This window comes from Mustela nigripes, chromosome 3 (assembly GCF_022355385.1).
Source record: "Mustela nigripes isolate SB6536 chromosome 3, MUSNIG.SB6536, whole genome shotgun sequence".
Taxonomy (NCBI): Eukaryota; Metazoa; Chordata; class Mammalia; order Carnivora; family Mustelidae; genus Mustela; species Mustela nigripes.
In genome coordinates, this window is record NC_081559.1 from 132,336,400 (window position 1) to 132,349,080 (window position 12,681).

Sequence of the window (12,681 nt, forward strand, 5' to 3'; positions counted from 1 at the left end):
CATTTTTTTAAAAAAAGAAGAGTCATATGGAAATATTTAAAAGCAGTTGAAAATATGACTCTGAAAGAGACTGTGTAAGTATTTCTACTTCTTGATAAGGAGGTCAGGTTGTGTTAACAGATAAAATCACCTGTATATGTAGAACGAAAGGGGGAAAAAAAAGCTTAAGAACAGAATGTTGGGTTAAGTCCTTAATAGTCCAATCAATACCATAAAACAAAACCAAAATGAAAGAAGGAATGCCATGTCAGCTTGTACACAGATGCTTTATTACGGATGTTAATAGTCAAAATTGTATGCAAGATTCTCTTACAATGGAAAGTTTTCCCATACATCAAAAAACTCAGTTTAGTCTGGGTAATTGCTGTATTAATGTGAAAACCTTACAACAAAATGCAGTATTATATATGTGTAGTCAGTTTCCATGCAAGTATGGCTGCTACATGTATGTCTGGCATTTTTATAACATACTGAAAGAAATTCAAATGAACACAACAGTATAAAGGTGATTTAAGATGCCTGACATGTTTAAGATTAAAAATCTTCTTGCAAAAAGCAACAAAGCAGTTAACTAAAGGATTCAACCAATACCAACCCAAATATGTACTATGTCCAATAAGCCCAGGCTTATCTGCAATATATTATACTTGGGATAATTTAATGCTCAAGAAAAATTATGCTTTAAAAAAATATAGCTCTTCCAAGATATACTTTGGTGACTGGAAACTATGTACATCCAAACCAGCTAAGGGCTTTGGGCTACATTAAAACAAACAAACAAACAAACAAACAAAAACCATTATGTGCTATTAGTTCAAAGTAACTGAAATTGAAATGATCCAGTATGATTTTGCTACAATCATTGGTTTTATAAAGTGATATTCCTGTGAGAAGTTCACTAATTAGGAAGCAATCAACAGACTTAACAAACACGTGAAGAAGATTCATATTGGCTCATCTATTTGTTATCAACAAGGCATAATCTTGGTACCATACATTTTCTTCACTTCTCACTACATATAATATGTAAAAATGAGCAAGTGGATTTAAATAGCTTAAAACCCTTTTAGGTCTACTGTTCAAGAGCTAGGCATTAAAATACTTAGTATTACCATTTCTATTAACGTAAAAACATCAGAAAATCTTAAGCTGTCTTTGTTTTAAGGCATAGTATTTTGGCATTTGCAAGAATTTGCCTGGTAATGGTTGATTCCATTAAGTTAACTTGAGAACTTGCCATCATTTGCTTTTTACCTTTTCACACAGTGCAAGTCGTGGTGGCTCTTTCCTTCTCTCATAGCAGCAAGCCGATTCTGCTATTTTCTATATAGCAGCATACTTCAGGAGTGGAGAGGGAGAGAGTGTGTCAATTATAAATAATTACAACTACAGTGTACAATTCTATTTGCCTGTCAGTGTTTAAGTTGACAGCACACCATTATATGTCTCAAAAAAAAAGTACATAAAATCTCTACACAAAAGCAAATAAAGACATTCTTTCAAAAAGAAATAAGTGCAAACACCTAAAACAGGCAACTGAAGCAACTGTTGTAACCTGTAGAGAAACACAAAACATTTATAAAAGGACAAAATATTTTTATAAATAAAAAATAATGTTCTCTACTTCTGAAACACTGAGTAAATACAATAAACTTCTAAGTGCAGACTGTTTTTAGGGACCCAAGTACCATATTATTTGTTTAAACAAAATGCAAAAATTTCAAACACATATACAAATCACCAGATTAATTTATATGACCCCCCATATAATTTAAAAAGAAAATATTAAATTATTATTTAGTACTTTTTAGAACTACTTTATAACCAACATGATTTAAAGGGCATAGTGCAATATTTAGGTAGATGTGACATACAGTGTAGATACTGTATTTCTTTGCAGCTATAACTTACTACTGTTTCATATTTCATACTTAAACATCAAAATTGTTCTTTATGTTAGCTGTAAATAACAGGAAACAACACTGGCTTCTAGACACCCTGTATAGGTATAAATATCTACATTTAAGCTTTAAAAATGAAAATAAATTATAAAAAGACTTTCCAATTTACAAAGTCTTCTTGCTCCTACATACTGTACAATACATTCAACAAAACTCTCAGCTCTTCTGAGATTTATGAAGAAAATACTGACTCTTTACTAATAAGGAAAAAAACCTTTATCAATGCTTTTTGTTTTTAGTACTATGCTCAAATAAATACATTTAACACTGTAGTTAATTTTATAGTTTTTGAAAAATACCAAAAATTAGTAGTGCAACTTTCTCTCCTTCTTTTCAATTTCTTTCCACTGTATTTCTTTGTAAATGGTAGCCTAAGTCAGTCAGCACGTAGGCAAAAGTACTTCATAAAACCATGTGTGCTTCCCATACATAGACTAATTACAGAAATCACACATACTCATAACCTATTTGTTACAAAACTGCAGCATCAAGAGAGTAGGAACATACATCTTCTGAAGAAAATATGTGAGAATTTACTTTTAGGATATTTATAACATTCTAACACAGTCTTCCCATCTTGTTCTTTTAGAAACGATTTTTTAAAATCTCATCTCTTAAAAAATTAACTATGAAATTACCAACCCCTTACTTAAGTGGCTGGGCATCGTGCCTGCCCAATATGAAAAAAGATGCAAACCGTTTTAGGGTTACATTAAAACTTTAAAAACAATTAATTGACAAAAATTTCATTGCAACCTAATTTAGTACAGAATACAGTAAAAGTAGGGCATTTCATAAATTTTAATAACAATTACAGTATGAGAGCTCTTGAAGTACTGCTGGTAGCTGTGTAGGTGCTCAAATATCTTCTTGCTTGTTCAGTCATGATAAGTTGGTCTTCCGTCTTCCCATAAACCACTGTTTCCCATTCACAGTTTGACTATGAAGGAAACATTAATAGTGATGTGAAGATTACTAAAATAACTCTCCATTCCACTTTATAATTCATTACACTTTTAAGTCAATTATTTCAACCAAATGGATATTTAATGATAAATAATCACTGTAAACAGTTTTGATGATGGCACTGTGATATTTCTTATTAAACAATGTTTTAAAAATACATACTGAAATATTTATGGTCAATTTTTTTAAGTCCATCTTTTTCTCTTTTTTTAATTAAATAATTTTTATTTTTAAAGGTCCATCTTTTTTAACTACCTACATTGTTCATAGACCTGTGGAGGCAATTAAAAATTCTCTACCCACAACCCCCACAATTCAAATCAGTCTTAACACAGAAAGAAATGTCAAGTCTTTATTGCTTCAAAATTTTGCTAAGGATTTAAAGAGAGGATGTAATGTCAAAAAATGAGCCAAGAATGCTTTATGTTTTGCAAATTAGGAAATATATTCATAATACAAGATCAAGTTTGTGTTTGCTTCCTTGGTTTTCTTCCTTTATTATAAAGATTACTACATTATAGGTATATGACCTGCTACATAATATACTTTCCTGAAAAGTTCTGTGTTGAACACTAGGAAATCAAACCATTTAAAATGGACTAAGAGAATGTGCTACATGGCTCTTTGAAGGGCAGCAGCTAAAGACAGAGATGAGGTGGCAACATCTGATTGCCAAAGATGTTTTCAAGGACTGCTTAAATGTCAAGAACGCTAGTGCTGCAGTCACTGGGGTATAAAGAAGATAACTTCTTCCTCAATGAACTCTCAAACTAGCTGGGTTGAATTCTTAAGATAATGTAGTAAAAAATCTTCCAGTCTTCATTTACAGCGACATAATGGCTGCATAGCAACAGAAAAAAAAGAATTTTGTTTTATAACTTCTGAGCCAAAAAGTTCACTGGAAACAACTGTACCAACAAAATCAAGCTGAAACTGCTTCCAACCACTTACCCTTTCGAGATAGCAATTAGGGCTACACATATTTGTTACAGAAGAGATGCCAGAAGGAGACTTAGGTATCTTTAGTTTAAAAATGAAATCGTGCTTAAGAAATCACCAGAAGAGACTCTGGCTACAACTTCAATTGTTTAATTTATATGTGCTGATGAATGAGTCTCTCAAAAACCCAAATTTAGTTTGAGTGACAGAATAATGATGAATGTTTAGTTACTGTTATAGTCAGTTTTGAATCTAAAAAGAAAAGGTATAATTTGTGATCAGTAAGTCCAAAATGATAACTGAATAAACAACAACAAAAATCACTGAAAGAAACTTATAAATTCATACCTGAAGGTTCTTTTCCAATGTGACAACTTTAGAAGTGTTAGGGTTTGGTTTCTTTTTATTAAGTGTATATGTTTTGTTGGTTGAGTTTATATCTTGTTTTTCAGGAGTCAAGTTGCACCTATTGTCATGTATTTCCAATAATGGTATCATTAATAAAGATGTTGTAAATATATTTTCTGACTAAGAGAGAAAAAAGAAAGAGGAAAATAACCAATTCAAAAATGGAGGCAAATAGAGGGACTACTGAGTAAGTGGTGGTGGAAGCCCTGTTCATTTCCCTCCAAGAAAGCTTTTGGCTCCAATGAAATTTCTAGTAATGTAGTAAAATTAAATATTTCAGAAATTAACCAAAGATAAATATTGAAATTTAAAGTTTTGAGAACTACCATTTTTTGACATCATACATAAGAGTGTGAACTCCTCTCAAAACAAAACAAATATAAAAAGCAAGAAAGTAAATACAATATTCTCTACAGTTAGTAGGATCTTTCTGAAGTAAGCAATATAAATACTAAAGAAAACTCTTTATCAATCTCTAATGAACTAACCACACAATGAGTAAGAAACCAGAACGCAGGACTTAAAGCAATCATCTTAACAACAAAAAAATTCTTCACAAACCTGCATGTCTGAAATGTCTTCAGTCAATAGTTGAGTACCTGGTTCTTCTTTTTCCCAATTATCTAAGACTAGTGATTTTCTGACTTTCTTTACAGAAGCTGTATGCTAGAATGAATAATTTACAATAGAAACATTATAGAAACATTATGTTAAAGTCACTTTTATTTTTAAAATAAAGACTTTTATTAACAATAATATTGAAAGATTACCTCCTGTTTGCAGCTTTTGTAAGCAGGTTCATCTTCCTCTTTGAGGAATATATCTGTTCCAGTTTCTTCTTTTAAAACTTCCCGAATATCTTCTTCCAAGAAGGCAAGTGGCTGTGACTAAATTGTTTTTAAGAGTTATTAAAGAGTCTTTTATAGAAATTTCCTTTTCCCCCATGTATACATCTTTAATACTTTTTCATTATTGGCATAATTTTCTCCCAGTCCCTGTAGATACCTAAGTTGAATGAATTAACTAATCAGTTTTATGGCACAAATAATACTGTACATTGCAAGCACTGAATGTAGTGTGACACTTTGTTCACTCTAGGCTTCATTCTAGCTTCCTCCTCCTGGGGAACCTACTGTAGCTCCTGCTTCAATCAGGAGCCTCAGAATTAAACAGATAAGAAATTATTTCCCAAATATTTTTATATAAAAATAGGAAAAATAAGAAGCAAAGAACAAATTGGGACTATACTAGTTCTCCTTATTCTACTTTTATTACACTTATTATATTATAATTACTAGTTAACACATTTCTCTTACCATTAAATGTGTGAGCTACTTAAGAGCAGTGAGCACATCTTTTTCATTTTTGTGTATATCTCTGTTTATCTAGCCTCAAGCTTGGAGCTGAGATAGTGTTCAAGAAGTAGTGTGTGGTGTGTCTATGTATGGTGTGTCTATTTACGAAACTTGAGTATGGGCTGAATAGTGAAATAGTCTCAAAATATTATTTACCTAGCTTCCAATCAAATATCTAGGTCTACCATTTAAGTCAGAAAAATGGTTGGTTTGTTTTAGAAAGAGAGAGCACACACATGTGGGGCATGGAGCATTGGGAAAGGGAGAGAAAGAACCATAAGCAGGCTTCATGCACAGACCCACTTGGGGTTCAACCTCAGGATCCTGAAACCATGACCTAAGCCGAAATCAAGAGCTGAATGCCCAGCTGACTGAGCCACCCAGGCGCCCCCGGGAAAAATGTTTGTTTTGGTTTTTTTTTTAAAGATTTTATTTATTTATTTGACAGAGAGAGATCACAAGTAGGCAGAGAGGCAGGCAGAGAGAGAGAGAGAGGAGGAAGCAGGCTCCCCGCTAAGCAGAGAGCCCGATGCGGGACTCGATCCCAGGACCCTGAGATCATGACCCGAGCACAAGGCAGCGGCTTAACCCACTGAGCCACCCAGGCGCCCCGGGAAAAATGTTTTTAATTATATCAAATGACACCTACCATACCTCAGATTTGCTTTAAAAAAAAATAAAAAGTAATCACTAAAGAACAAACTGACTGCATAGAACGATCAGCAGCTTATATTACCAGTCAACAAAACTAGGGAGAATAACATTTATGTATAAATGAGATTTCACAGCACTTACAAAAGCTTTAATAATGGAAAGAGAATTTCTCAAGTGCTTGCATCTATAGCCTGAGACATGCAGGAATTATATCAGTATTTCCATGTAATGCTCCAAGAGCTTTTGTTTTAAGGATTATATTTCACAAAGAACATTGATTAGGTACTCTTTAAAACAAAAAAAAATCTATGATTTGTTTCTCCCTCATAAGAATACAAATGTCCTAGAGAAGTGCCCAAGACACAGATGAATTCATTCACTGCCAAGAATTATTCTTTTTTTTTTTCTTAAAATTTTATTTATTTTAAAGAGATAGAAAGCGCAAGTAGGCAGTACAGCAGGCAGAGGGAGAGGGAGAAGCAGTTCTCCACTGGGCAGGGAGCCCAATGCAGGACTTGATCCCAGGACCCCGGGATCATGACCTGAGCCGAAGGCAGGTGCTTAACTGACTGAGCCACCCAGGCATCCAAGAATTATTCTCTTAATTGTCCTAATGTGAAAGAAAAGAACTACTATACTTAATACTTGTGTTTGATACTACCAACATTTAGATTTATATTTAAAGAATTTCCAGAGTTTTTAGTCTTTTGAATGATCTTCAGCAAACATTAGAAAAATCAATGTTTATTAAGAAAACAACAGGTACTTGGGCGCTTGAGTGGCTCAGTCATTAAGCGGCTGCCTTCTGCTCAGGTCATGACCCCAGGGTCCTGGGATCGAGGCCCACATCAGGCTCCCTGCTCACTGGGAAGCCTGCTTCCCCCTTTCCTGCTCCCCCTACTTGTGTTCCCTCTCTCTGTGTGTCTCTCTCTGTTGAATAAATAAATTAAAAAAAAAAAAAAGAAAGAAAATAAAAATTCCGTAACCCTCTGTAAGAAATGCATGTGACTCATAGTAAGATACATGAGAAAACTAAATGGTTAGGGATACGTGGGTGGCTCAGTTGGTTAAGTGTCTGTCTTTGGCTCAGGTCACAATTCCAGGGTTCTGGGATCAAGTTCTGCATGGGGAATCCTTTGCTCAGTGGGGAGCCTGCTTCTCCCTCTGCCTGTGCTCTCTCTCTCTCTCTGACAAATAAAGAAATAGAAAAGCAAACTAAATAGTTAGCATATTGTAGGTACTCAGTAAATAATAACTGGAGAAGGAATAGGAGGAATGAAAAGTGAAAAGTGAGCTTCCTGCAAACAGATGTATGAACATATAGATATTTTAGAAAATTATTAAATCATTATTTTCTTTTTATCTTAAATTGCTGATGAAAATAATCTGTTTTGGCAATGGATAAATTCTTCCAAATGAGAACAAACTGCCAAGGACTTGAGGTCACTTAAAAACCTGATTTCTCATGTGCTATTATTAAAGTAACAATTTTTATTCAATTTATATGCTGAACAAATGACCCTGAGGCACTGTAGAATTCTTACATGCCTTTAAATCACTGTTTGTCTATCTCCCAATTAGGTACACACTCCTAAGAAAACAGACAACATATCTGACAGGTTCAACATTACATCCCCGAAGCCTAGCGCAGTGCCTGGTACCTATTAGCTTGTTGAAATAATGATGCATTTTAAATGAATGGCAAAACACTGAAACAGATTAGTCTAATCAATTAGGTAATTCCATATAGTGGAATATAATACAAATATTAAAAATTATGAGATACATATATACACATTAACTTAAAAAAATTACAAGGTAGTACATAAAGTGTGATCTCACTTTTGTTATGTGTACATGCACAAATAAAAGTCCAGACAGCTAAAAAGAATATAATTGTTCACAGCAGTCTAAGGTGCTAGGGGACAAAAAAATTTCATCAGTCCTACTACGTACCCTCTAACCAATATTTTCAAAAGAAGGAAAAGAGCAGAAGATTTGAGGGTATGACATTCCTTTTGGTAGAAAACTGATTAAATCAAGCAAATTAGAATGAATGAATCTTGTCAAAATATGACTAAAAATAGAGGAATATAACTAACCTCGCCTAGAAGTGACCAATATTTTTAAAATATTTTAGTTTTAATGAACCTAACTTGTCAGAGACCTGTATCTACCTAGAATTAGAATGCCCATCGTTTTCATCTAACATATTTCAAAGTTGACTATATATCTAAAAGCACAGATAACACTTTCTACCTCCATTTATGAACTACTATTGCTACCATGATTAATCATCGCAGCAAGTAAGTACATGCTCTATGAAACTTAGCACCAACCCCTTTATTTCACCTATCTTTTTAATCTCCAGAAATAACCCTCTGGGATGTGTTTTATGATCTCCATTGAATAGAAGAGTAAACTGAACTTTAAAGAGGTATCCTGATCAATCAGTCATAAATATTATTAGGAAAGTGCTTATGTATATCAAAATATTAAAATTACTTTATTCTACTGCAGGTATCCACCACAGAAACTACTAAAAGGTGGGTTTTAATATTAAGGAAAGGGTCCAACTGACACTTGATTTGCTTTCTCTATATGGCTTAATGTAAAAAAGTATGAATTCCAAACAAGCCAAGCAAAGGTTTATTTACAAGTCAAGGGAAAAGATTCATACAACAAATTCAAATTTATAAATCAAGAAATAAACTTTTTACTAATTTCAGTGAACATCTTTTCAAAATATAAAAAAATCAAAGATAAAGATCAAAAAAATTTTTATTAAGATCAGGATATTTCTTAAAAATAAGAAGAATATACATACCACAATTTTAAGAGGTCCATATTTTTTCTCTTGAGCAGCAAGCGCATTCTTAAAAGGCGTAGGAGTTCTTGGTGTGGTACCCAATATAGATCTTCTAATAGTAGGTGTTCTAAACCTAGCCAATCATTTAGATATTTGTATTACAGTCAAAATTTGATTCTATAAGAGTTAAGGAAGGCAAACCCATGATAAAAGCATACACTAAACTTTTCTAGCATACACATTTTATTTAAACATTCCAGGACTATTTTATAAGTAGCTTGCCTAAACTAATTCTTACTCCAATCAATCATCTTAAAATAGAAAAAGACAAATGTAGAAAAAAAGTACTAAAAATGTTATTTTGCTTCATATCAAAGTTTTCCATTACCTGTAGCTGATTTTCAGTCAGTGGGAATGAAACATAAGGTTATGATCTTTTTTTTCAATTCTAAGTCCTATATGAATCAGGATTAGGATAAATAGATGAAAAGCTTTTTTTAAAGTCATTTTTATTATTATTTATAGGTAACCCTATGCTCAATGTGGGGCGTCTAGTGACAACCCCAAGATCAAGACTCTCATGCTCCACTGACTGAGCCATCCAAACACCTCATTAATCTAAAATTGTGCTTCCCATTTTCTCACTTACCCTGCATTTTCCTTTTGATCTTTGGGGGTTGTTTCCTTGTGAAGAGGAGTTGTAATGAGAACTTTCTGCCCACAAATAGGGGTTGATGTAAATGAAGGATTTTCTATATTAATTTGTTCATTTCCAGGGCATGTGTTGAAAAACTAAAAAAGAGCATTTAAAGACAATTTCTAGAATGTTAAAATCCCTACAGAAACATTAAACTGATAGGATTTTCAAAGATATTTTCAAATAGAAGATATTTCTCCATTCCTTCTAGAAAAGAATTAAAAACATTTCATTTACATTCCACTTCAGGAAAATTAAGCTCCATGAGGGCAGAAATTTTAATGTTGTTTATCACTGCTTCCCCAGCTCTTTTAAGTGTTTAGCATATAATAGGCATTCAATAAATAGTTGCTTAACAAATATTCGAAAGTTACAAAACACAGTAAAATAATTTTATAACTGTATTATCAAATAAAAATCTATAGAAACCATAAATAGCTGCTATGTTAAATTTAACAGTTTCACATAACAGTGTAACTGGAAAATTTTTATTATTTTATTAATATGCATGGTTATTAATATTTTAGGTATCTTTTTCTTGAGAATTCTTTGAATTCTGAAAATAATAATGCTTTGCTGATAATATAGCTGTCCCAAAAATCTACTACAGAATTGCTAGCAAGATTCCATTTTCTAGGGGCGCCTGGTGGCTCAGTCGTTAAGCGTCTGCCTTCAGCTCAGGTCATGATCCCAGGGTTCTGGGATCAAGTCCCATATCAGGCTGCCTACTCAGCGAGGCACCTGCTTCTCCCTCTCCCACTCCCCCTGCTTGTGTTCCCACTCTCTCTCTCTCTCTCTGTCAAATAAATAAATAAATAAATCTTAAAAAAAAAAAAAAAGATTCCAGTTTCTAAAGGACACAATTTACTCACTGAATCTTAACTTACATATAATCATGAAATACCAATTGACTTTTGTAGCCAATGGAATAGAAACACTGGTAGGAAGAAGTGGAAATTACGTTAAGGCTACTTGGGGGTTTTTTTGTTTATGTTTTTGTTTTTAGTTATTTATCTAAAGAACGAGAGGGATCACAAGTAGGCAGAGAGGCAGGCAGAAAGAGAGGAGGAAGCAGGCTCCCCACCAAGCAGAGAACCTGATGCTTGGCTGATCCCAGGATGCTGAGACAATGACATGAGCCAAAGGCAGAGGCTTAAACCTCTGAGCTACCCAGGCCTACCACGTTAAGGCTACTTGTAACTGGAATGAATCCTAGCTCTAACACTTCCAGCTCCTAATATTTACAATACATTTAGCCATAAAATTAGTAGTCAAATGCTCTCAAAACCTCCTCAGATGCTTTGTAACTCTGAGAGCTGGGGTGGTATCAGAAAATGCAACTAACTGTAGTCTGTGTAAATGGCATCCCTTGAAGCACAGGGGAAATAATTTTCAGAGAACAAGTGTTTATGTACAGTTAGATTCTCCAACTTCTTAGCATCAAAGGACATCTCCAATAATATCCCAGCATCTTCCAAGTTTATTTGACCATTAAACTTCCTTCTTTTTCCATAAAACTTTTTAACTTCTACCAAGACACTTTCAGCAAACATCAGCTTCCTTCTCTTACTAACAGACTGTGGACAAATTACTTAACTTCCGAAGTTGTTCCATCTAACTGCTGAGGTGTTTTGGAAGAGGATTAACTGAGATGCTATAAGAAGAGTGTTTGGCATACAACCTGGAATACAGTATTCATTAAGAAAAATAGTATTATAAAATAACAGATATAGTTTGCCTTGTATCTCTGGTAAATATCTACTGCCCAAGGACATAACTCCAAGAGAAAGTGGGCATCTGTTCTTGACATCCTTAGAAAACCTTCAGACACATGAAATTCTTACAGTGAGCAGTTGTCTATGGATGTATACCTGATATCTGTTGAACAGTTAATCAGGAAACTGGATCTCAGTCTCAACTCTGACAGATAACTGTGGACAAACCATTTTACCTTTCTGGGCTTCTTTCCTGATGAGTCCTATAAAGATGTACAACTACTTATCTAAAATATCCCTTTTAGCTCTAAAATTTTTAAGATACTATAATGTAACTACTACACCTTATGAGACAGCTTCTGATCTACCAGAGCTTAGCACTCTCGTGTATACATTTAAATACCTTATCCATTTTTATGTGTTATCAAAGCAACAAACTGCTAGTAAGGATATTAAGGATCTAATGTAGTTGAGCTCACCAACATTTGGAAACAAACAAAAACAACCCACTACCTGTGAAGGAGAAAATGGTAGTGTTTTCACTGGTGTGTGTTTTAGTGCTGTATTACTGCCATCAGTGAAAGAGCCATCGCTATGTTCGCTGCTGGGGGACTGACCCACTCGCATTCTTCTCTTCTTTCTGAGAATGGTTGGTGGAGTGCTAAACTTGGCCACATTTGGGGATGTTACAGGAACAGCCTCACTGTCTGCACCATTACAACTGTTTTTTTTCCCTTCAAGTACAAGGCTGACATTAAATTGACATTCCATGGCTCCATCGTTGTGTTGAATTCTCATTAGTTTGACTGGGGTAGACTTGGCAGGAGAAGCAGCAGTATCAGAAAGATCAAAACTGGTAACATCACTCCATGCTACAGGATCCTGCAATAAAATAAATCCTTAACTAAAGCTAATGCTTAAAACTAGTCAAATGTGATTTTGAACATAGAAAGACGACTTTTACAAAGTTAACTACTCATTTTTTCTTTTCTTACTCAACTTTTTTTTTTTTAAAGAAAGACTATTTGAGAGGAACAAATTATGGTTTTACTACAATTCCAATTTGGAACATTCTGAAATAATATTTCATCTAATTCAATAGCTGAAGCTTACTGTCAAAATATCTTAAGTAAAAAGAACAAATTATTTTAAGTTATTATCAAAGAATATCATTCAT

At 33.7% G+C, this 12,681-nt stretch overlaps 1 protein-coding gene across 2 annotated transcripts in view; it reads right to left on the reverse strand.

Moving 5' to 3' along the window:
- Positions 1–257: 257 nt before the first annotated feature.
- MYBL1 (MYB proto-oncogene like 1) overlaps positions 258–12,681 on the reverse strand; it is a 39,233-nt gene continuing 26,809 nt past the window's right edge. The window contains exons 10-16 of one of the 2 annotated variants that reach the window (XM_059394663.1): positions 12,018–12,386; positions 9,742–9,884; positions 9,111–9,225; positions 5,045–5,161; positions 4,836–4,940; positions 4,215–4,394; positions 258–2,901 (exon numbers count right to left, since the gene is read on the reverse strand). In XM_059394663.1, coding sequence (XP_059250646.1) covers positions 2,773–2,901; positions 4,215–4,394; positions 4,836–4,940; positions 5,045–5,161; positions 9,111–9,225; positions 9,742–9,884; positions 12,018–12,386 — 1,158 coding nt within the window. In that variant the 3' untranslated portion in view covers positions 258–2,772. The remainder of the gene's footprint in view (positions 2,902–4,214; positions 4,395–4,835; positions 4,941–5,044; positions 5,162–9,110; positions 9,226–9,741; positions 9,885–12,017; positions 12,387–12,681) is intronic. The other variant, XM_059394665.1, reaches the window with a different exon arrangement.